Source organism: Ostrea edulis, chromosome 5 (assembly GCF_947568905.1).
Source record: "Ostrea edulis chromosome 5, xbOstEdul1.1, whole genome shotgun sequence".
Taxonomy (NCBI): Eukaryota; Metazoa; Mollusca; class Bivalvia; order Ostreida; family Ostreidae; genus Ostrea; species Ostrea edulis.
The window spans coordinates 55,652,628-55,678,486 of record NC_079168.1 but is presented as its reverse complement, the minus strand read 5'-3'; the positions used below and the strand labels follow the sequence as shown (position 1 = coordinate 55,678,486).

Below are 25,859 nucleotides of genomic sequence, written 5' to 3'. Positions count from 1 at the left end.
TAAATACAGAAGGATTTCATCCCAGATGGAATAGGTCGACATTTTTAGTTCATTCCTGACTAATTTACCTCTCGCACATCTTCTGTTATATATACAACCGAGAAATGAAATGGCGGGAGTTAAAGGTAAACATGACAAAATCAGAGGAACCTATGGAAAATCATCTCGGAAACCTTAAATAAGTATGAATATTTATGACTTATGTGTGATTCCAAAGAGTTTTGGATTCCTTTGCCATTGCAACGTTTATTGATACTTTTAACTGCCTGTGACGCCTCCCCGCCCTGCCTATTTTGCTTTTGCTTGAGTAGTCATTCAAGGCTGCTTTAAAGCTTTTTTGAGGGTTTCTTCAAAATTATACGATGAGTAAAGCTCAGATTTTAGTGGTGACGGACAGAAACATGAGACAGGACATACCTCAGTTTGTGCCTTGCCATAACTTTGTAAGGGGGGGTGTATTAGAATATCACACTTACATGTACCACAAATGTTGCCTATGGCCAGATAGTGTGTCAAGAGCCCGATTCAAGGTTATATGACCCAAGTCAATACAATTTGAAATCTTTGCCCAAGCTACAATTTTGCAATTATTAGAACATCTAATTGAGAGAAAAAAGTTGTTAATGGCCAGATGTTATGACGTGTCTCTGGCATTTTTTCCGGGTCATGGCTTTGTAACTGAACGGCATCAGAAACACATATTTTGCACAAGGGTTACTTAAAAACAGATGATGTGTTGCACGAACCAAGGTCATTTTTATGTGTCTTCATCCTCCGTCAGATCATTTACGACTGGTCAAGTCAGCAGAAATTAGAACCATAGTCTGGTTCGTAACGACATGTATGTAATACAGGGAATGCAAAAGTTTGTATGAATATCTGATAAGCCTCGCGGGGTAATTAGTCCCGTTAAGAGAGGTCTATAATTCTTATTGTAAATATTGTATATATATTTTTCGCACCTATTCAGAGGTCCAGCTGTTAGAATGTGAAAGGATTTCAAACATAGCATATATATTTACATTTGTCTCTGATATCTTTACAGAATGTAATGATATTTATTCCCTCATGAATGCGCTGCAGTTGTAAACAACGTGCGTATAAATCTTGATATTAAGAATACATGTATTGAATTTATTTTATGGGGTAGGCAATTCCGACAGAAATGAAAGTAGAATCTAATTTTAAGAAATAAATTTCATTTATTGAAAATACATGAACTGCAATGCTTCATACCGGCGTGGAGCTTTGTACTTCATACCCTCATGTATTATTTCGAAAATGTATTTCAAATACACGTATGCTTTATTTGTTCGGAGATTTGGGGGGTGGGGTGCAAAACTGTTAGTCCTAATACAGATTTATATTTGGTAGCAGGGGATAGTTTGGCACTACAGGCCCGGTTTCTTAAAAACTGCCTCATATTTGAAGTGCTATTACATGTGTTAATATGTTTAAAATAATTTTAGGTTATATGCCAAATGTAGCTGAGTGTTGATATACAACATGTAGGTGTCACCATGATTACAAGCATATACATGTAGATGGGTGTAAATACGAAACTAAGACATGTGGTCAGTTGCTGAAGAAATTCAGATGAAAACCTACATGTTCCAGTCAGTGGTATGTAACTAAGATAGTGGATAGCCCAGATGAAAGGTAGATTTTTCAGAAGGACAGACATAGTTCTTGATTGTACACAGTGTCTATATCCCCTCGCTCAATACTCTGAGGGGGTTTGGGTGGTGCGGATTTGGTCCAAATGAGAGAAAATCAAAGCGAGAAAGTGTCATCTGATCAGAGCATGTTTTCAGCAACAACACCATTAAGTATGGATTACATGTAATTTAGGGTCATAATTTATTAACTACACCAATATGAAATACAAGTATTGACATAAAAGGAAAATATGATTTTTCATTAGTCTGTCATAACCTGACTTTGATATATACCCCTATCCACGATTCCGAACCTAAAAAACCTGACCCCTGCCACCTTAGGGTAATGCCCTTAGTAAACATTAAGGATTGGCTTCGATCAAAATGTTTCGACTTTATTCGGTTTTTTTTGTTTTTGTTTTTGTTGTGGGTTTTTTTAAAGAAATGTTTATGTAGTTTCTGGGTTAAATTTCAATCTTCTTTTCAACATCATTAACTGAATAACACTTGGTTTCAAAGTTCGCTAGACGTGCTAATGTTTTTTTTTCCATTTACAGAAACCACTTTCGAATTCAACGAATTATATCAATCCTGACTAAACGGTGACAAACCTTTTGGTATATGATAATAAAATGTAGACCGAAAAAAAGGTGCAAGAAGCATAAAAGCGTTTAGATCTAGAGCCGTAACCAGCTACAAAGAGACTACTTATTATTTACTTGTAGTCAGATAAGAACCCAGTGAGAATGCTCAGTCTATTTTATTGTAAGTTAGACGGAATCGACGGGACCTGCATTTTCAATACCACCATTTCAATATCACTATTTTTGATTAAGATGTGTCGCGCTGAATACAAAACGTAACCGTGTGGTTTTTGTGTATGAAGTGTTCACTTGAAAGTTTCTCATGGGGGATATTGAGTGATGCCGTACCCAGCAGCCGTTCACAGCGACGCTCGTACGTGCGGAAGTGCTCCTTGATGATGTTTAAAATGTTTAATTCTAATCAGTTGTTCGAGATATTTCTTAATTTGACATCGCTTCTTTCTAAGCCTGTGGGTGAGTAGCTTTAATATTTTTTCTTATCAAAGTGAGAAAAAGATGCCTCGACAGTGAACGTTACGTGCAATTTCGTTTGTAGATGGCGAATAAAAAACCCAAACTGATATCGTATGTTGAAGACTTTTCTTAAAGACATGAAAGAAGCAGTTAAACTGCGCGGTATATGCAACCTAATTATCAAAAGATAAATGACATTTTATATAATCAAGACATGTCCGTATATCACTGGTTTGTTGTCAGAGCGTTTTTCTATAATGATGTGGATTTGAGGTGTTTACATTGTTAGTACATACATGTACGTGATGCTTGTTAGTGACACAGAACATTACTTCAGACTAAGGCTAGTTTGAAATACATACGTTTTTCGTATACATCTTTTTTACTTCAATGTGGCTGGTTTCCAATGGACAGTATTTTTCTTTTTCTTTAGTTTTTCTTCTTAAATGAAGAGTGTCCGTCGGATGAAATGTTAAACGGTGTCCCATGTCAAGGATCACAACCCCCTTGGCACACATAAGATCGTTTCCATTATTTTCGAAAAAAGAGTAGGCTCACTGGGGGCCGTCAGGGAAACTCAAACACCCACAACCAAACATATTTTAATTAGTTAACCGCCGTAAAATGGCTGAAATATTGCCAAAACGGCAAAAAACCAGAATCAATCAATCAATCAATCTTAACTGAAAAGACTTCACTGAAAAAGAAAACATATCTATATAGGTACAACAAAAATACCATTATTCAACTAAAATGAGAGTATATGTATAATCATTAAATCATCCTTAAAATTGTTCTAATATTGTAATTTGATGTGAATAAGAACATTTAAAAAACAAAATGGCGTCAACCCCAGCGTCCTTAATGGAGATATAAAAATATTGAAGGGTCGTCGAATACGAATGGCGTGTGGACGGGTTTAGAGGTAATAATCTCAAGCTTATGAACACAACGTTTATGAAATCATAAAACCAGGACGACCTGTCTATATATAGGCAATTTGTTCAGCTGAAATGTCTATTCTATCAACATATGAAAAAAATGCACTAGATAATTGTTCCTATATAATTAACATCTGGGGAAAGGGGAAACATAGCGCATCTGGGGATTAACATTTTTATCTGTCATAATTTGTGACATGTGATTGATCCTGCAATATTTCAGTATAGTATAAGTATTGTACTGTGTCAATGCGATCCAGCGTAAACACAGATGGTGAAATTTTCTATTGATGCCGACATCGACCGTGAGAGGAGGTTCGAGTGACGTTAATGGGTAGTAATTGATATAAATGGGAATAGAGTTGCCCAGTGCCCCATCCGGAAATTTGATGTTACAAGTTTTATACGAAAAAATATGAAGACGGCTAACATTCCTATCGATAATATATAATAACAATACGTTAATTCAAAAATTCAAACTTATGTCCCACAAACAATTTTCATAAGTCATTTTAGTATCAAATGCTTTGTCTTTTCTTTTTCCCTGACAACCTTTTTGAAAATACAATACCCCCTACCCCCCCCCCCCCCCCCCCCCCTTCGCGACACTCTCCGAATTCCGAACCCGGATTGCGAAATCTAGATACAAACAAATAGCAACGTTTTCGAAAAAAAAAAATACAAAACCTCAACCCAGGTACATGTAGCCGTATACTAGAATGAATATCAAAGTGTTTACACACTGTGTGCAAAGTTCTGCCACCAGAATCTCCTAAATTCTAACAATGATACAAGGGAGCGGATCTTGGAGCCGGCTTTTGTTGATTTCAGCTCACCTGGACCCAAGGCCCGTCTTTTGTCGTACACACTTTTTTTCAAACTGTTTCATTTCAAGGAAAATGTATACAATATTACAAAAATATTTTAGCCAAATCTGGCCCGGGTTCAATTCTATAAAGCATGAGTCTCAAATGGATAATTTGCATACATTTTAGGTAATACATATTTTAATTCAAGGTATATTGATATCTCTCAATATGTGCAAAATACACAGCATTTCTATAACGTTTTTCTTGAAACATAAGAAAAGCTACTTCGAACCAAACTTGTCTGATTGTTCATTAAGGTATCTATTCTGTGTAATTCGATGAAAACCGTCCATTAGTTGAATTGCTGAAATGGTCCTCTGAGACTTTAGAATCAAACTGACCTACTATTTTTGCCATTGTTGTTCTAAAACGTTTGAAATGCTCTTTTAAAAATACATTAACAATGTTGATTCACAATGTTAGTTGCTGGGAATTGTTGAAAGGAGCAACTTTGACTGAAACCCTACATTACTGTCACGGAGGACAAACTCTACCAGGTGAGGGTTGTAGGCTCCTGCCCGCCTCTAGTTGCAGAAACACCTGAAAAAAAGAGAATAAGATTGCTCATTCAAGATTTTATAATTAGTATAACATATGGGAAATTTATGAGAAAGTCGTCAATGACTTTACACTGCATAAACATTTATCTAGCTCCAATTCGAATGCAATTAGTGAAAATTTTACGTTAGAGAAGAGATAATCACATCAGTGCCGAAAATGAAACTCTGTTTATTTTAGATGTATAAATCATGCTGCACAAAACACGGGTTTCGATATATTAAGCTTGCGGTCCACTGGAAGATTTCGAAATAAATGAAGTTCTTCATTTTCAGAGGACAGTAATGAATGTCAAACAAGTTACTATGACAATGACAAACTTGACAGTAATCATCAGATTTACGACTGTTTTCCATGGCGACAAATTTCGTTTCGAACACTGCGAAACAAACCCCAACGGAATTGAGTGCGATTTAATATTTTTACACAATTTTCAAAAGGTGTAAATTTTGTCTTAAAGCACTAGAAAGTAAATGACTTTATGGATTTTTTATCTCTCCCAAATGTGAATGTATTATGCAGTAGCAATACGCAGAGTCCATCCTGTGCTTAATTTTATCGCTGCTTGTATCCGAAGGAAACTCTTTAATGATGCCCTGTTTTATTTTCGTGGTAAATTAGTTAATTCGTCTGTGGTCTTAACCCCCCATCTTCTCTTCTTCGTGTTGATTGTTGTTCATTCCAGGTATTCGGCACTGCATGTTCGTCTGTCATCGCTTTCCTTGATGAAGAATAGATGCGTTAAATGTTGCAGACATACCGAGAACGACCCGACATTGTCACGCGAAAGAATTTGATGAACTGTTGCGAGGAGTGTGTTTAAAAAAAAAGATACAATTCTCAGATAAATCATGTAGCAATCATCCGTCCAAGTGGAAATAGCCATAATGGAATGTTAGCGGCATATGAAATAAATATCTTGCTCTTTGAACACACATATATCTTGTTAGAGGAGTCCGTATTTTGCAGCATTCAATTGACCCCTCGAAATCATCCAAAGGATTCAGACTATTTGTTGTTTTTTGCCCGGAGTGTTTCCGTAAGTACCTTTTAGTTTACATTTACGCTACTTCTTTCTTCTGTCCCGCATCTTGGAACACTTGACCATCATCCAAACACAATGATTGAAAAAAAAGTTTTTGCAATGAAAAATGAGGAAACAAGTTTCTAGTTATGATATAGTTCAACTTGGAAGTTGCTTTAATCGAATTGACTATCATATTACAATAAAACATATAAAAGATATCGGAAACTGAAATTCCACGGCTTTTTTGCTATTTAACAGCCACGGGTGACCCCATTGTGCTTTTCGTTGCACTAGTGGTTGTTGATTGTTTCACTTAATTGTATCCTTGAGGAGATAATGTTAATTCTAAGTTGCTATGCACGAAATGCATCTTACAGCCCCGAGAAAGGTTTGGAAACATGACTTTCATACCATCACACTGATGCCCACTGGGATTCACGAGATCTCGATGACTTTGAATATGCAGCACACAGAGGACATCATGGGTTGAAATTTTCATCGGACATCAACTAATTAATGTAGGATTTTGTTAGTTTGAAAGCTGATTGAAAGTTGTCTAGACAAGAAGCTCCAATAGCATGTTGTATACATTTACTATATGGAGATTGTATGTAAACAAAAGAACAAAGGTTTAGACTGGAAAAACTTCGTAAAGGGGATCTCTAAAAAGAGGGAAAATAAAACAAACTCTAAATGTCTCTAGTGCAAGCCTTTCAATTAATTCAGATTATCATATACGTTAGTAAGGGATTACAAGATTAAATCGTAACATCTGTTTTGTCAGTAGGACGGTAACCAGTAAAATATATTCTATGGCGAAGCCGAGCTCGCATGGGAAAACCTGCAGCGGAGCGAACGTGATCGCATTTTTCGTACGATTACATGGAATAATTGTTTTTATAAACCAGAAATATACTTGCATTTACGATAGAATTATCATTATGGGTTATTAGGTTTTTCATAACATTTATTTTGAGAAATAACTCCACCAGATGCTGCTGCCATCTTGCTCTTTATTTAATGTCTGCATGCAGTAATTCGAAATAATTATAATAAACTGTATATTAATGTTCCGACTCGTTACAAAAATGACAGGAAAACATATTTGTGTATACATGATTCCCCTAAAACGAAATTACCGAAAGACCAAAAAGGAAAAAAATAAAATAAAATAAAAAGACTTTTTTTCACATTATGTAAAATATTACAAATATTTCTGATTTTTTTTGTTTCTTTAATTAATGAATTAAATTCAAGCTTTGTGGCGTATATACTGTACATTTTTTATGATGTGAGTACATTTTTTTATGATATGAACATTGGAAGTTAAAGACACGTGATATTGATATAGGCAGTGAAATGAAAAGAGAGTTTGTATGCTGTATCTCCATCAAGGGGTTTTCAAGGAAGTATGCAGGCATTCTCGTAAAAAAGACTCCTTGCACAATGGCAATGCATTGATACAGTGTAGAAAAGGTAGATTAACAGAGCACTGCATTTGATGGTCATGTGTATATTCCTGCCCTCTATACCTAATTATGATGATGAACCTTAATTATCAACTTCAAACGAAATCAGGTACTACAGACGACATTCCTAATTTGTAGTTAATTGCTATTCAATGTATTAGTTGGTAAGCTTCCAATTTCGTAAACTACGGCGGCACCGTTCGAATCGTATTACTGGAAGACGTTAGATTTGATCCCGGCATCTGCTCCAGGGGCATTGAAAGGGAATGTCGATATCTTAGAACCTGTTGAGAAGTGATCAAGTAGATCATGACTTTCATTAACATCATAAGAACTTATTTCCTTAGGTGCTCTTCAGGTTTTATAATGATGACGATTAAGAACATGAAATTTATTTCTACAGTCTCATGCTAATTGTGAGTACATCTGTGTTTTTATTTCCTTTGGGATTTTTAGATTATTAATATTTGTTGATCTTTATTTCGCTTATGATTTTGCATTGAACATTGTAACAAAATGGATGGAGTGGGAAAACAACATTATGGATTTATTATTTGCTATTTGGTCCAGTTTGACACCGACATTTAAAATGTCTTTACCTTTTTCAAATATAAAACAGCGATCGATTGGGGGGAGCCCATCAGCTGATTACACTGTGATTGGTTCCTTTCGATGAATGTTTACTAAAAGTTATAAATTTGTTTATTGACACCATTCGTGTGCCTATAGAGAGACCCTATCACTGGGGCTAAGGAAATCAATGTATTTGATTACAGTATTCTCCAAGAAGGTGTTAACCATATTTACATACAAAAATTTATGGGGAGTAGTCATTTTGTGCGTGTTTGATGAGGCACTTGCATTGACTCTGGTTTAGCAGAGGGGTAAATATTTGTTCAGGAAAAACAAAGGAAGTTATTAAATCAACGACATAGAAATTGTTCATCTAGTGAAAAAGATCCGTGGTAATCCTTCGTCGTAAAGATCAAAACTGATTTGACAGCCCAGCTTTCTAGCGACAGATGTGAGAGGTGTGAACACCCCCTACTTACATGCAAACAAAATGATAAACAAAAATATCTACACTGTATAGGAAGGAAAAAATTAAATACTGCATTTATAAACCGCTTCGTATCTTGAGGCAGATGGTATTTAGTGAGCCAATACTATTCATTGACTGCAAGACTCAATTATGCTGAGAGCACCGAGATGTTCCGAAGTATCGGATAGTCAAATAGTATATAGTTTATCTTTGAACCGTCTCCCGTGTGGATTATTTGATACCACGAAAGTGTTCTGCTTGTGATAGGTAAGTTTGAGAATGTTAATTATTATAATTATTAATAATGATAAATTGATAATTCAATTTGTTTATTTTCGTCCCACGGACACACGACGCGTGCGAAATATAATTATAGCTAAATACATTTTCATTTCAAATGTGAAATATATCTAATTTTTCACAATTAATGAAGTATCATAGAGAATGAAAATTTTGTGATATCAAATTTTGATCGGTGACAATCAAAATATTACCCGTGATATGTACATTTATGCAGTATTCATGTATAACCGAATTACAAAATGACGTACCCATATCTGTAGTCATTATCTTTCAATTTTGGGACGCCCCTATCGGTTTAATCAGTGAAATAGACAACATTATTAGGCACTAAAACCATGTTCACTTTCATCATTAATCGCCCAATTTACCAATAGAGTGCGTTAGATAGCCCAGTAACACAGACATCTTCAAAGGCGACTAACATTCTGACATCCAATGTTCGTGGGGCAAGCTTGTTTAATAACGCCTGTGTCCAGTGGTGATTTCGTTATTAGCTCATTAAGTAATTTAAAATAGCCCCAGAAAAAACATTTCTCCTGGAAATAAGCAAGATTATAAAATGTCTGACGTTTCCCCTTCTCTTTTATGCTACTTATTTTTGGGAAGGTTTGAAGAAACTGTTCACCTTAAAATAAACTTGACCTGCGTTCACTTTACATCTTTTCTCTCGGATTTAGAAACACCTAGAGGATTTTTTGTTACACTTTTAAAAATATTTATAGATGCCACCGAGAAGAAAACGATGTTTGTATATTTTCGGAAAAAAACACGTGAACAAAAATTGTAACAGACATTGACTTTAATTCATTTGAGTTGTTGGCTCCATCCGAACAAGAGAAAGAAAGAAGAAACGGTCTCGTAAATCAATTGGAAGATTAAATAAATTGCACCTACATTTGCTGTTTTCTGGGAATACGTTTTAAGAAAGTCTGATACTGAAAATGTTTGGTAATTTAAAGAATAACAGAAAGCTTCGATGTAGGTTAAGTAAAGCAGAATAAATTACTATTACAGTGTAGTTTAATCTTAGATTAAAATATTTGTCTACGGAAAAAGTCAGGTTAAGTAAATAAGCCACGGACAGAAAGAGAAGTATATAACGTTCAAAATCAGAATCCCATTGCTGGGGCTGTTAGAATATTTGAAACTGTAACTTTTGGTTATGAAATATCGTGTTTTCTATTAGCAATTATTATAATGATAATTTGCATATCCTCTTCATAAGCGTACTGGATTATTTTGGACTTCACAAAATCAAACTTAAACTGAAAAGGATGGATGTACTTTAAAGTACCATGTATACTAGTACAATCGTGTCCTAAATTACTGTACCTGCTTTTTCAGTATACATGTACCGGTACAAATTTCTATAGCCCGTGCAGGTATAAGTACGTAATAATGAAAAAAAAAAGAAATATTTTTAAAATCTTCTTGCACAGATTCAGTGCTAAGAAACAAAAACAGAGATATTACCCGTTTATCATATGTTACCGTATGTAATCTGACCTTTCCATCTTGCATGTAAGAACCATATGTTTCATCCTTTTGTAAAATGAAATTACATTGCGAAAACAAAGAGTATTAAAAAATCATTCGGGAATCCTTTCTTACCTCATGGGGACCCAGTTTCATTGACCTTTTGACCCAAAAATCAATATGTTCATCATTAACTCATGAAGATCCCTTATGTGAAGTACTTGAGATATCAGGACACCATTTCTTACCATACAAGATTCAGTGACATTGTTCCCAGATCTGTTTATTTAAAACAATAGGGTGATGCTTGATTCAATGTCCAACTGAGCGGATATAGTACTGCTTAAGTGATGGAAACCCTTCATTTTAAGTTTCATAACTAAAGCTGAGCTAGTATTTGATATACATTGTATTATCAATCACTAGTATCCATTTCTTCCCATGTGACCAAATAACCTTCACATTTCTCCTTCGGCCTGAAAGGAATCGGGGTCAACCTAAATTCATGTAGACTCTTCAAGTGAATTTTCATTATTTCAGATATCATTCGTAAACTATTTCTTCCCATGTGACCCAAGGACATTGACCTTGTGACCTTGGAAATAAGTAAATCATCTTTAAATCATGGAGATTCTTCAGGTGAAGTTTTATTGCCGAAGTTCAAACAGTGTTTGAAATATCACCCGAAAACCAGATAGATTGATAGACACGCTTTAATCGATATCCCAAAGATACTGGGGGTAATATTTTTTTGGAACAAATTATCGTTAAACACTTTCTTTAAATGACAATACCTTGCAAAAATAGATTTCTATAATCCTTTGTTCTACAGGTATAATGGTAACGGTTTTTCTCGTGTAATTACTTCTTAATGAGGAAAGATTTAATAATAAGTATTAAAAATCAAGAATCATCAGTAAGTCGTGTAGTTTCCTCTGTGCTCTAAAAAATGCCTATCGAACACGCGTTCGTTATCTTGATGCCATTGTGAATCGTATTGCAAATACTAACGATAAACACATACTTTGGATCCTTTACAAGGGGGTCCTAATGATCCAGCTTCTCTGAAAATCAATGGAATATATATCTCCATGTTAGGAATAGTAAATTATAGAACCCCACGCCCGATTAGTGGTCATTAAGCTAATTGTGAATTATATATCACAATACATGTTTATCCTAATTCATGTACTCCTAGGGATTGGGATCAATGAAATATTTACATACCCTAGCCTATATGTTTTGTGTGATGTTTCCAAATGGAAAATGCCAGACCTGGTAAATAAATCTCCTGGTAATATACACGGTACTATCGATAGAGATATGTAATTTATATGATATAATTCATATACTGGGCCTATTACTATTTCATAATGCAACAAAGAACTTGTATAAAGGTTAAAGTGTACGGTAACATCAAAGACAAGTAAATGCCTTTCATTTCCGTTATGGGTGTTCGGAGAAAGTCCTTGATTCTTATCTTGAATTCATAACATATCGAGATAATGACCCAGGATAGTACGTTTAAGTATATGTATATGACACTTCGATGTAGGTAAAGTACAATTCTGCAATATACACTAACAAGTAATGTGTACATAATGCTGCAATGTACACTAACAAGTAATGTGTACATAATGCTGCAATGTACACTAACAAGTAATGTGTACATAATGCTGCAATGTACACTAACAAGTAATGTGTACATAATGCTGCAATGTACACTAACAAGTAATGTGTACATAATGCTGCAATATACACTAACAAGTAATGTGTACATAATGCTGCAATGTACACTAACAAATGCTGCAATGCAAACAAACAAGAGGTGAGATGTACATAGACGAGAAATGTGCACACAATGACTGCAATGAACGCAACCAAAAATGTGTACAAAATGCTGCAATGTACACAAGTTACCTAATTAATATGTACATAGACAAAAATGTGCATACAATGCTGCGATGTACATGTACGAGAAATGTGTACATAATGCTGCGGTGTATGCCAACAATAGATGTGAACAAAATGCTACGATGAACACTAACAAAGTATAAGCACAAAGCAGCATTATCCCTTTCCATTCGTTAGATATCAATTTCACTTGGCTAAACAGAGAGACTTGTTGTCAAGACTTTGAGTGTGATCTTTTTAAGTGGGTAGCAGAAAGTGTTTACTTCGTCCAGATGATTATATATATATATATATATATATATATATATATATATATATATATATATACATTTTGTAGTATTTATAGAAACATGGGACTTATTATCGAAACTTTGAAGCCTTGTTAAGTGAAAATTAACCTTTGGCGGAAGCAGCTTAGATCAACGGCAGCGATGTTAGATAATTATCACGTTAAGGTGATGAATATGCAACAAAAGGCTGCTGAGCTATCTTTCTGCCTCCCCATCCTCTTAAAATCGCTATTAACATAACTGTCTAGAAATGATGCATGTCTTATGAGTGGCAAACGTCTGTCAACAGCTCTGAGAAGTTTGCAAACGGAAGAAAAATCTGCTAGATATATATGTTCATTTACCTTTTGATTCTTCAGTAGCACCTTTCTGTGTTTGTGTGGTAATAGATAGCCTATGTTTTTACACAGAAATTAGATTGCTAATAGCAAGTTGTAACTCGACACCACAGATTGCAGACATCAAGTAATTCGTTCTGAAATACAGATGCAAAATATTACGAGGTTCAAATATCTAAATGATTTCATATTTTCATTTAAAGAATAGTGTGTAAACGATATATACATGTTTGATTTTCATGTCTTTATTATACGAAATCCTACCACTGCATTCAGATAATCACTTATACAAACAAGCATCTAATTTACGATTCAGTCCGAGAAAAATATGCAAAATACTATGGTTTTAATAGAAATGAAAAACAAAATTATACGTTCTTTTGAATAAGAGAGCGGGAAATTTGAGAAAACTGTAAATGATATATATTTTTCTGGAGAGAACTGTCATTTTGATTCAGGAGAGAATGTTGATTCTCAGGAAGGAGAACATAAAGGAGTGGTTTTCTGCCGAAGAATTTTAGTACCTTAATAAACGTCAGCATTTAATGTACTATCACCCTATCTTTGATGTTAATATTGCCAAACCGTTTAAGCGCATTGAATTCACAGCCAAAGTTTCCAGTAAATAGCCTCTAATGACTCAAAGGATATTGTCGATTCTACAATACTATGGCTAAGATCAGAGAGAGAGAGAGAGAGAGAGAGAGAGAGAGAGAGAGAGAGAGAGAGAGATTAACTAAAAACTGATATTCATTGTGGATTTTATTGAATAAATCGCTATTCTGCATATTTTTCCCACTTAAATCATAAACAAAGTCCAGAGTGGATAAATTTTAAATGCAATTTTTTATAAATATATATATAAAAAGATTTTCCCCCCAAGATTTGATGTGGATATTTGATGTAGTTTGGTGCGGGTAAAAGAAAAGTCCTGACCCCCCTCCCCCATCACAAAATGAAATAAAATACATGTATGATTATAGAAACAATCAAATAGCCCAAGTCCATGGTGTATGTATGATGATCATACTCGCACAAGAATATAAAATATGCGCTGGATATCGCATCGACCGCTCTGCTTATCGCACGCCTCTTTTGCTAGATTAATTTATTAAAACAAACATTGCGTGCCAGAAAATATTTGATTACACGATAATTAATGCCTTACCATGTTATATCGTTGTGTGGCTTTTAAAATACTTTCTCTTCTGTTTTATTCCAGATTAAAACATATGTTTAAGCGGAAAGTGTATTTAACAAAGCCTCCGGAGACACAGATGTACACAAGAGGCGCTTCTCAGTGAGTATTTTTCTTGTTTTGGGGTTTTTATTTTAGATCTTTTGCATGTTAGTTCTATCCTCCTTATAAACATATTGCAGTGTACTTTTCTGAAGATAAAAACAAGTTCAAGGAGGCAATACACCAAACTTTGCTATGAGTGAAAAGTGTAAGATATACATGTATATGATAATACAGTCGATTCCACTTATATAGAAGCCACTTATATTGAATATATCTGTTACATTGAATTAAAAATAAATCCACAGTAACATTATTTCTATAGTTGAACATTGGTTATATACATGTATGATAATGCAGTCTACTACACTTATATTGAAGTCATGAATTCCCAGTAACATTAGTTCATCATCGTTTATATTGAACTTTGGACATATTGAACAATTTAAGTTGGTCCTCTGAACTTCAACATATCCAAAGTAGAGTATGCCGGTATTTTGAAATTGAAAATTTTATAGCAGTTTTAGTGAAAAGTCACTGAGAAAAAAACCTAACTAAAACACCTGCAGAACTCAAAGTCATGATCTACAAATCTGCAGACCTACTTCTGAGCTATGCAGCTAGACAGACATATATCTATGTTTTGAAAGAAGTTGGTCATTTCTATGATGTAGTTGCCATAGTAGCAAGTCTACACATCATTTTGCTAAATAACAGCAGTATTCCCCAAATGTACAAAAACACCATGTGGGGAAACCAATCTCTCTTGTTTATTAAATCGCCCATTATCACAATTAATATGTGCATAGAGTACGTAGTACCAGTTACTCCTGGCATCTTGAAAATATTCTGGATCTGTATATCCTGTCTATAGGCCTAATTTGAAAACTATTAATGATAGACCCAGTTCGGATTTTAGGCGTGGATCCATAAATTCTCTGCAGGTAGCCAGTGATTTGACCCTAACCCCAATTCCTGGATCTGTCCCTGCTTGTATATATTTGTGATTGACTACAAATTTAGCCTTGATTTTCAGCAGTGACTATGAACACAGGGGCTAAGCCCGTTTTGGGCCCGAACTCTGTGATACCATAAATATATATTTATGGTATCACAGAGTTCGGGCCCAAAACGGGCTTAGCCCCTGTGACTATGAATAAACATATTTCTGCCCGTTTGCAAAATAGAAACTAAACATTGGCAAGTTCAATCAAATATAAGGTAGACCGAATTTCCTCTGATAATTTCAGTTTAGCACATTGATCAGTGTGACATACTTCTACTTACATATGTTTTGAAAGTTTTCATATAGTAATACTGGTGTAATAAGATACACGATGACATAGTATGAAGTAGGGGTATTAGATCATAAAAGAAAGAGACATCAGTTTTGAGAAAACTTGAGTGTAGGGCATTTAAATTGCCACCAAGAGGGGCAGTAAGTTAAAAGTAAAGTAAAGTAAGTTTATTTAAAGTCGGCACTATACTCTGTAGACCTTTTTAACCGGCTATCACATATATCAAAGACAAAGACACATAGCATAGGTTCAAAATATCAAGCAAGTTCCCTGTACTCCGTTACTTTTATCAATTTGTTTTATTAATATTTTCTTGATGTGATTTTGTTATGTTGGAGAAAAGGTCAGTCCTTTCAAATTTTTCAAATGAGGGATCCCGTGGGGATCCGGGTGGGAATAGATCCTCAGTACCCCTTGCTTGTCGTAAGAGGCGACTAAATGAGGCTATCCTTCGGATGAGACCGCAAAATCCGAGGCCCCGTGTCACAGCAGGTATGACACGATAAAGATCCCTCCCTGCTCCAAGGCCATAAGTGCCGAGCATAGGCCTAAATTTTGCAGCCAGTGTGAGAGGGATGTTAAACAATATAAAATCAATCAATCAAATGAGGGAACAAAATGAAATTTTACTAAGCCTGAAAATATAGTCCCTTATAATTCAAGTTTCCCGCACCCCATTTTTGTATTAAATGTTAAAATTGTGAGTAAGATTTGTGACCCAAATATCTTCTGATTTGTCTAAGTGATGACAAAAAAGCAACGCTCATGCTGTTACAGAAGCCACGTTCGAACCAATATAAAATATAAACGAATCGACAGCAATCAGATATCTCAATTTGAAATTCTTAGGGTTAAAAAAAATTAAAAAAGACAGAACGCAGCCGGATGTGACTGTTCTAAATTACAATCATGGTGTTCTACCCTAACAGACGGACGTACAGACAGAGAGTTACTAAAGGTTTAATAACTTTGATTTCGATTGATAAACGTTGACTGTCCCCCACCCAGAATTTCCTCTGTCGGTCGAATTTTATCTTTTTAAAGAACGTCGTTTTGTTTTAATTTTTGCTTGCCACCTACCTACCTCCTTACCGATCACTGCAGCATGAGCCACGTTGGGAAACACGCTCTACTTCGTCTGTGCAAATAAGATACTGAATTAGATTTACAAGTAGTTTATTTTTGAATGTATGCATTGAAGCAGACGTTTGAAGTCTTTATAAATACCCGCTGAGAATCTTTTAACGTAAAGTAAACTATGCTGTTTCATGCATCGATCGGATTTTATCCTTTCTCTTCATATGGGTCTAAATTTAATGTCAAAATCGTGGAGGCAACTTTAATGCTTCTTAATTGTCCATATTGATCATATGAAAGACGATGCTCATAAAAGACCAGCTCTTGAGTGAAAGGTTACAAGGAGGGATTTTGTTTTACTAAATGCGCGAGATTTTTATATCGATGTTTCCGAGGTTAATCCTAAGAGGACCAACGAGCCGAAGAATCACTCGCTTGCTCTAAACCTGGTTAAAAGCATATACCCCATTTGCATACGCTGTATCTTAATTTCAGATTAGAAGTTTTATATAATCAACCTGAAACGACAAAGTGACAAGCGATAAACATTACCGGTTAATGACAAAACGATACGTTATTTTTTCACGCCTGGAAAGAAATAGAACGCTAAATTTTGATATAATTATATTCAATGTACATATATTACTTGTTTCTATAGAGACTTCGTTCCTTTGTGAGCAATTTGATGAAAATGACATCGAACGATCTATAATTTCTTGTTCTGTGGATCTGTTACTGAAGATATTTAAGTTTTATAACGGAGAAAATTTAAACAAAAATGTAACAAAAGAGCCCTATGTATATGCTAAGCAATGCATGCGGGCGATATCAAAAAGCCATCACCATGCATAAAAGTTAATTTGCATGCGTTTATTTATCTTTATTACCATAGGACTAGAGGGAGATGTCGGAAATGGAATGAAGCCTGGATTAAACATGCATGAGTAATATGAAAATTGTTCAACTTAATGCAAGTTTTCCGCCCCGAAAATAAGCCTTGCATATTTCACTGTAACACTTCTTGAACGTAGTTGATATCTGTTTTGCTAAAAATTTGATAATCAATTATGAATTTGACGAAGCTTATGATGTCCCTCTTGTCTCTATACACACACATGTACGTCGTTAATACATAAGAATGTGTGGATCCAGTTGAAGGTTAGTTAACTTTTAGTGACAGTTAAACTCTTACATCTATATAACATTAATTGGACGTTAACTGTCAGTGCTGTTCACACGACACATTTTGCACTGTATCAGCTCGTTCAATAAATGACCAGGTTTGAATATGACGGTCGGTTCTGTTTGACTTTCAATATACTCGAATAATGTGCGTCTACTCAAAATGTCCTTGTCTCCCTCTCTTTAGAAGTCACCAAAACAAAGGGAGTGATGAAAGGAAAATAGGTGGAACATAGAGGGAAATGCAAACATTAATTGTCCCTCGTCTGCCAGAGAGAGAGACCCGGAGCCTTCTTCTGATACATAATTCTTGTTCCACAGACAGCGCTAATGTGCAAAGCAGGATTATCAACGTTTGAAATAAGGTTAATAGCTCGTACATGTAGGTGCACATATGAAGCACATTTTAAAATGTTTCTTGTGCGCATCAACATCTTTGCTGAGCTTGAAGTCTCTCGTGACAAAGATGGTAGTTAAGATTATTACATGAAAATATATACAACCACACGTATCTTTTGAGACTGTAGTTCTATTGATCAGGTCTTAAAATTTCCATTCAAAAATATTTACACCCCAAATGTTTTTGCCTCGATATCTTTACCAATTAAAAGGATAGTCATATTCTCATGAATGTGAACGATGTGTTTACGAATCTTGATAAATATAGTATGACTATTTTAACAGCTGAGAATTCTCCGATAGAAATGAAAATAGAATGTAAATATAAGAAATGAAATTCATTTTTGACATTACATGGAGGTATGAATAGCACCGCTTCACACCGGCACACTTTTCATGATGCGCTAACGTGCTTCCAGAAGTACGCAGGTGTAAAGCGTCGCAGTTCATTTAAGAAATAAGATATCATTTTTGAATGTTGTTGGGATATGACATAAAGTTGGTTACGTGATCAAATCCCATAACGCCCGAAGGGCGTTATAGTAGATTTGATCACGTACCAACTTCATGTCATATCCCAATAACATTCAAAAATGATATTTTATTTCTTATATTTATATTTTCTATTTTGATTTGTGTTCTTATCGAGCTTCCATGATTATGTAGCAGATGATCAAAATAACGATCGTAGAACACAAAATATAGTTCGTAAGAGTTTTATCGAATAAAAAATTAGGAACAATATCAAAGAAAATATAAGATATAGATATTTAATTGAAAATGTTAAAAAAAGACGAAACATGTGTAAAAATAAAGGTAATTTAGAGCACAAAGTTAACTGAAACGACGACAAGAAGAGCGGAGTAAACTACATCCGTGGTGTGATTTGGTCGCGATCAGCGATGGAGAAACTGGCGTCGGTCTAACTTACTAAGTTGAAAACGCAATTGTTGATCACAGATTTCGACAGAAATTCAAAGGATCTGAGAGAATTGATGGTGGATATATGATGGGTCAAGTTAACGTTAAGCTCTTAGTCAGGTTTTTGGAAAGAAACAACGGTATACGCGGTATGTTCATCGTTTGGACTCGCAGTTGTAGCCATGCAGGAGACGATTCAAGACAGCAGGACAGATTTAGACCAAGTGCAGGTAGGTTGCGTCTCTTATTTACCTTCAGTGTGTGTAAAATAAAATAAAAACGAACTGACGGAGTTTTTGTTCACTTGAGAGATTTCTGTTGTAGGATTTTAATGAAGACTCGCACCGGTACCCTGACATGAACATGTAAATTTTTCGAGCCTCGAAACCAGCCTCGCTTATAATCATGCCGAGTCATAGCCGTGATGGAAGTTGCCAGGGAACAACAGGTTAACTTATCATCATGAAGTAAATACATGTAGGCTTATAACTCTGCCTACATGTTTTCGCTTCCAATATCATAGAACTTTATTTTATAAATTCGCCATACAGAAGTTGCAGACGGTATTTAAAACTGTATAAAATGAAACAACAGAACGATATATGTTTAATGTTTCTCTTTTATAAATTGATGAAATTCTTGTTTGTTTACAAAATAAACTGTATAAATATCCTGCTGCGTTTATTTCTGTTATGATGTCTTTGCAGTGGCGGATCCAGGGTTTACGAAAGGGTGTGTGTGAAAGTCAAGTATTAGCCAAAATGCTTAACCATTTTGGGTGCCAATCTGGAATTTTACTCACACTATTTCTATTATTTAAATTTGTGGCGAGAGGGGGGGGGGGTCTAAATCCCCCACTGCATTGCATAAGCAAGAAGCCAGGTGAAAATACAGGAACTGACTTTTGAAGCGGTGATTGTATTCATACGCAAGAACAAACTGATCACATGACCAAATGCATGTCACACGAAATTGAACATCAATTTCATTAGTACTGTCATATAAGGAAGTGCATTGGCAAATGTAAATATACCCTCATGCATATTTTAAACAGGACATTTATTTCTTAATCATCTACACACAAACTTGACACAAAGCACAAATGCGAATATTTAAAGTATAATTGAATTCAAACTAAAGTTGCAGGGTGAATATCATTTTGAAACAATTACAGTTTTCTGTTTCTTGCACTAACTGACAGATACATAGGATCATTTATCTATATGTAGTTTTTATATGTAATTATAGACGTAAAGGTATTTTAAAACGATTTGACCGAATTCTGATTTTTGCAGCAATGGTCATGGAAATAATAAATCGATGCAAATATATTCAAAGTTTCACTAAAAGTAGCAAATAAAAATTAAAATGTGGGAAGATCGCATTTTTAAAAGAAAAGGGATGTTGCAGCATGGTACAACAGACAGTTGCGTCACAATGACCATAGTAAACTACGTCTTTTTCTCGATGTCTATTTCTGATTAATTACATATCAACTGTACCACACTCTAGTCGGCAATCATGTCACCTTCTGTAATTGATGTACATGTGCATACGTTGTCTCGTATTTCCTTTTCCTTTGTTCATTTCTAATTATAATACATGTATGTATTTTCATAGTTTGATTTTTTATTGTTCATGTAATCTTCCATGGGAAGAAATAAAGAATGAAGGAAGGAAGGAAGGAGTACCAGATTGAAATATACATTATCCTGCACTTTGTAAATAGAGAACGTTATCGACTGAGGCACAGCTCTGAGTTGTTAAAACTAGAAAGGGAAGTTTTGCTTATCATTACATCAAAATAATTTAGATGACACTTCATTAGTGTAGTAAACTTCTGAACCCCCCAAACAATTCAAATCCCTGCCTCATCAATCAAAAGTAGGAATTACTGGCCGGAAATGAAGTTTTGTTATACATCCGCAAATGTCAAATAGGCCCAATTTCTTTCTTCCGTTGTAAGTTTTTTTCTTTCTGCGGACAGTGCCATTACTGAAACTGACATCAAGAGTTATGTTTTTATATACACATAAACAGTCATCTGTAGCTGACAAAATATGGTTTTAAAGATTATAAACAACTGAAAATGATTATTTAATTCCAATATTAAGAGTTGTTTTTATAATCACACAGTCATGCTTTAAAAATATGGTTTTGAAAATTTAACAGCTGAAAACGATTCGTTAATTCTAATACTCGGTAAAGATTAACTTTTAAGTGGAATTTTTTGATAGACATGCGCAATGTTGTTATTAATAAGTACATGATATTGCTGCGATACTTTTTCTAAGGACTGATAATTGTTTACAAGACAACCCTCTATGTAAGAGTCACCCTGTTTAACCAACTGCACCTTACCGATAGTCTACATATATTGTACTCTGTCCAAATCTGGGACACGGGCGCATGTTCTAAGGAGGTCATGGAAAGGATCTCCTTGAACCTAAATAAGATTTTTGAAACTGTACACTCATAGTGCGAGTTTGCTCCAAAAATTATGACTATTGTTTGATGTAAATTCTGACATATGATTCACCAAAGTATGTATTCATTGCGCAGCTCACCAGCTGAAACCAATTTTCCAATAGTTTATGCTGATAATTCAGTATCTATTCGTTATTTTAACCAATTTCTTTGATGAAGTGCCCGATGAACCTGAGACTCTACAGTTAAATAAATTCTAACATAACTTTCGTGGTCTCTATTAATAAGATGTTTTTAATTATAAGGCTTAAGATAGCTTTTTAATCGTTTAGGTAAAAATAAAAGTTTTATGTGGAACAGCTACATTTTAGGTTTTAATTACATGGTTTTACGCGTCCCTTGAATTGATATCTGGTATGATATTGTTCATTTTGTATAAAGGGATCACATATCTACTGTATAATTAATAATTGTTATCAGAAGTTCTGTGCGTTATACAAAGTGTTTGATCTCCCCATGTATAGAGATAATGGCCGTATTAACAATCGCCCAGATAATGAGACGTGCATTTTCCCCGACTTCATTATTTTTCTCTTTTTATCGAGACTTGGGGCTGAACTTTTTATGTTTTTCATATGGTACTTGTATAATTTGTTTTGTAGTTATGAGCAGAATATATGTGTGAATATCACGAATTCTCATAACAAAGAGGATTTTGTGTCGCATTTGTTGGCGTGCAAAAGAATTTTTCTTCTTCATACTTTCATATCATCGAGATCTAGTTTAAGGGGCCTGTCTTTATTCCAGTGACTACTTGAAAAACATGGAAGTATTCAGCCACGTTGTGTAATAGATCTAATCTTCAAAGGTAATTGACCCCCCCCCCCTCCTATTTTGTTAAATTTGAGGGTATTCTTGATTTTCTGTTTAAAAGTCTGACTTGATGACAAGAGGCTCTCCATTTATCATTTCCTATTCCTCTACTGACATAATTAGTACAGCATTATATAAACGATGACTGTTACATGCAATTGTGCTGGTTCGTCGCAAGGGTATTGGGACCAGAAAAGAACGCCCCCTTTAACAAACGGAGGTTGTACAAAGACCAGTTCTTCAGTAGTTCTTAGTCTTAATCTGGCAGAAAAATCAACATAAATCAACAGACGATCATGCAAACAAATAAACAGTATATTGTTGTTAAAAACCAACATGCGCAAAATTTCTAGTGAACCTTTTCTCCCAAATACCGGTATCTGAATGTCAAGCTTCATTGTTGGCAATTATAACAAACCCGTTTTCGTTAAGTGTTTGATCATATGAAGCCCTACTGTGTTTTAAGCGGAAATCGTCTTTCACTAAGAATGTTTAGAAGCGACATACCGTGGACAAAAACTATGGACGGAGAGGTCAACAATTTTATCATTGGCAATTGACCATTGCTTTATGGGGAGTGAATCATGGTTGTCTGATTTAGTGACACAAATACTGGAATATTTTACTCTGCTAACGGTACGATATTTGTGACATCGAAAGCATCAGGTTTTATGTTGTGAATACATCTACGTGCTGTCAGTCATTTGGACAACTCAAGAAAAGTAATCGGTGGAAGCAATTTAAAAAGATGTGCAAAAGTTATTTCTCTTTGAACAGTGCAGACTTCACTACTAAAGAAACATCAAATTTACGATGAGTACTGTATATTCTTTTATATTTCAGGTGGATTTCATTTCCGGTTTTGTGAATGATGAATGGTGCCTGCAAAGCAAAAGACGGAGCTCTCTGTAACCTTCTGGATGACCCTTACACGTTTTGGGACAGAGTGCCATGTCCACCACCCTCTAACCCCCAAATACTCTTCCAAGTGGACTACAAGAGACTTTTAAGTGAAGATGACGGTTTAAGAATCATTTTTAGATTAGCAAAACGCTGTGACATTCCAGTGCCGGAAATGTTGAAATCCCCTGCACGACTTGGCGGGAACGCCATCTTTACGCACTGTGATTCAGACTGTTTGAACACAATCGTGTCTTCATGCTTGATTTTCTTTGTCGTCATGGTGATAATTGTAATTTACGTAATGAGGTAATTCATTTCTAGTGATATGCATTTCTTTTCTTGAAAATTAATTTAATCACTGATTGTCATCTTAACTCTTTCTGTATTCTCAGGAGTCAAAGTCGACAAAAAACGATGTCCATGATGCATTACAGATCACGTGATCGATGTGTTTGTATTCATCTTGACGGAGAACAGAAAAACAAAACTTCTTGTCGTGTGAGTGCTAAACAAAACTTCTTGTCGTGTGAGTGATTAAGTAACGATTTCAAACAACCACTTCATTCGAATATATGGTAGTACTTGCATACGCATCCTGATATAATCTTTAAATTATTATTGAAAATTTTCAAATACTGCCTGATTTTATTCTTTGTGAAGAAAATTTGGGGCTCTTATTACATGTAGGGATAGAATACCTAAATGTCAAAATAGAGTGGTTCTTCTTAAGATTGTTTAAACGTCGTTATCAACGTTTTCAATATGTAAATTATATATGTAGAATCATTTTGAGACAAATTCTGATCTATCTACCCTTTACAACAATGTCAATGTCCTTAGGTATTCTTTCTTCTAAGCTTCTCTGGGAATACGAGAAACTTTACCACAATCTGGGTGTTCGTCAAGAATTATATCAGCATTCGTCATAAATCACGCAAAGATGATCTTAAATATATCCCATGCTTTTTCTATTGTAGGGTTATTGTCACTATAACTCAGGAAAATATACAAAGACTGGATCAATCCCGAGGCGGAGCAGGAAACATTCGGAACAATTCGATCAGTCCCCAATGGACAGTACATACAAACAATTCCCATGTGTAGATGTTTTCGATTCACAAATCTCGCCAATCCAGGGTCACGAGAAATCAGGAAGTGAGACTTATGAGGATCTAGAAACGTACAACTCTCGAATAGATGAATTCACTTTGTTGAGGAAAGCATTCAAAAAGTATTATGGTCGCGATATTGACTTCACAGAGTCGCCATATTCACGGAAAACAGAAGAGACGTACGCATGTGGAAGTGAAAATGACATAGAAATGACGTCGTTGAATTCTGACGAAAGTCAGAAAAGTATCGAAAAACGTTCAAACTATGATTTTGATGAAAATTTGACATCAGAAAACCATTACGATGACATTGATTGTGATCTGATGATTAATGAGGTTCACTTATCGAACTCAACATACAGTTTTAGTAACACTACGAACCATATTTACGCAACCATTAAAAAGAGAGTGTTCGACACAAATTCTAGACCGTCCTTACTTAACGAGCCGTATACAAGTAGTACATTAAAATCGGTATACTCGAGTGATTCCGATTGTGAAGGTAATTTAATACAGGGGGAAAGCAGATCATCTGGAATAAATTTTCAACGCCTTCACACGAAAAACATGTACGAAAGGTTGACCTCAACAACTTCCAATCGAACTGATCTGTCGTTTCTCAGTGATGATTCCAATGAACTTTTGGTACCTGACAGAAATTCTCTGTGTTCAACTTTTAAGTAATGCATAAATAAAGTTTAGCAGAAGCAAGAGAAACCATTCTCTAAATAAAATGCATCGTCGAAAGCCATGGCGGAAACGTACATGTACGCTCCTCCCCTTTTTACCCAAAGCTATCTGCGTGTAAATTTCAATGCTTCTCATAAACATGCATAACGAGAATGACGTAATTCTTAGCCTAAAATGAAACATCTGATCCAGTCCAGTCGCGTTTAACTTGTAAAACAGCAATAATGGCTGTGACCATGAAATCATGTTCTTTATGCATCGAAATTATAGTTGACAAAAGAATTTAAAGGTCGGTGACATCTATACAGGTTCAGAGTTTATTTCTTTTCATAATATACAACCCAGTTTTGTGTAAATAAAGTAAACAGGATCTTACGATATAATGAAGAAATTCGGATTAAACGTGAAGCAAAAAAGGAACTAGAGATAAAGTTTCACACAGCTGCAGTTAAAAAAAAAATTCTTAAGAAATGTGATGGTAAGTGCCAGGTGGTAAAAACAACATTAACAGCAGAAACAAATTCAAAAGAATTCTGCTGTTCGTGTCTCCCAACAAACCTACGGTGATTCTGCTTTGGTTAGTTTACCGAAGTGGTGGAAGAACAATTGTTCTGATTGTTCAAGAGTAAGATACCCTCGTTCTATATACAGTTTAAATCTCCGGCTAACTTTTCCCCGAAAGCTCAGTGATTGGCCGAATCGCGTCATGGATATTTATGAGAAACGATGTAATTTTCATGCAGATATCCACGGGTAAAAGGGGAAAGGAGCGTACGTTTCAGTCGTGGTTTGCG

The 25,859-nt window shown here is 35.1% G+C and overlaps 1 protein-coding gene across 11 annotated transcripts; it reads left to right on the top strand.

Moving 5' to 3' along the window:
• The first annotated feature begins 1,984 nt into the window (after positions 1–1,984).
• LOC125650338 (uncharacterized) lies at positions 1,985–25,092 on the top strand. 11 transcript variants are annotated; one of them, XM_048878541.2, is made up of 7 exons: positions 4,015–6,123; positions 6,489–6,629; positions 14,166–14,243; positions 17,928–18,105; positions 23,204–23,569; positions 23,656–23,761; positions 24,241–25,092. In XM_048878541.2, the coding sequence occupies exons 5-7, from the start codon at positions 23,229–23,231 to the stop codon at positions 25,057–25,059; spliced, it is 1,266 nt and encodes a 421-aa protein (XP_048734498.1). In that variant the 5' UTR covers positions 4,015–6,123; positions 6,489–6,629; positions 14,166–14,243; positions 17,928–18,105; positions 23,204–23,228; the 3' UTR covers positions 25,060–25,092. The 11 variants fall into 11 exon arrangements, with proteins under 11 accessions (XP_048734500.1, XP_048734501.1, XP_048734498.1 ...); XM_048878544.2 differs by lacking the exons at positions 4,015–6,123; positions 6,489–6,629 and adding an exon at positions 1,986–2,716; XM_048878542.2 differs by lacking the exon at positions 17,928–18,105.
• The last annotated feature ends 767 nt before the right edge of the window (positions 25,093–25,859 follow it).

What these genes read in the sequence shown, in the direction of transcription:
- LOC125650338 (XM_048878543.2), top strand. Translation starts at nt 23,229, where the DNA reads ATGATGAATGGTGCCTGCAAAGCAAAAGACGGAGCTCTCTGTAACCTT. An exon ending in ATTGTAATTTACGTAATGAG is followed by an intron (nt 23,570 to 23,655) that starts GTAATTCATTTC and finishes CTGTATTCTCAG; the next exon opens with GAGTCAAAGTCGACAAAAAA. An exon ending in AAAACAAAACTTCTTGTCGT is followed by an intron (nt 23,762 to 24,240) that starts GTGAGTGCTAAA and finishes TTTCTATTGTAG; the next exon opens with GGTTATTGTCACTATAACTC.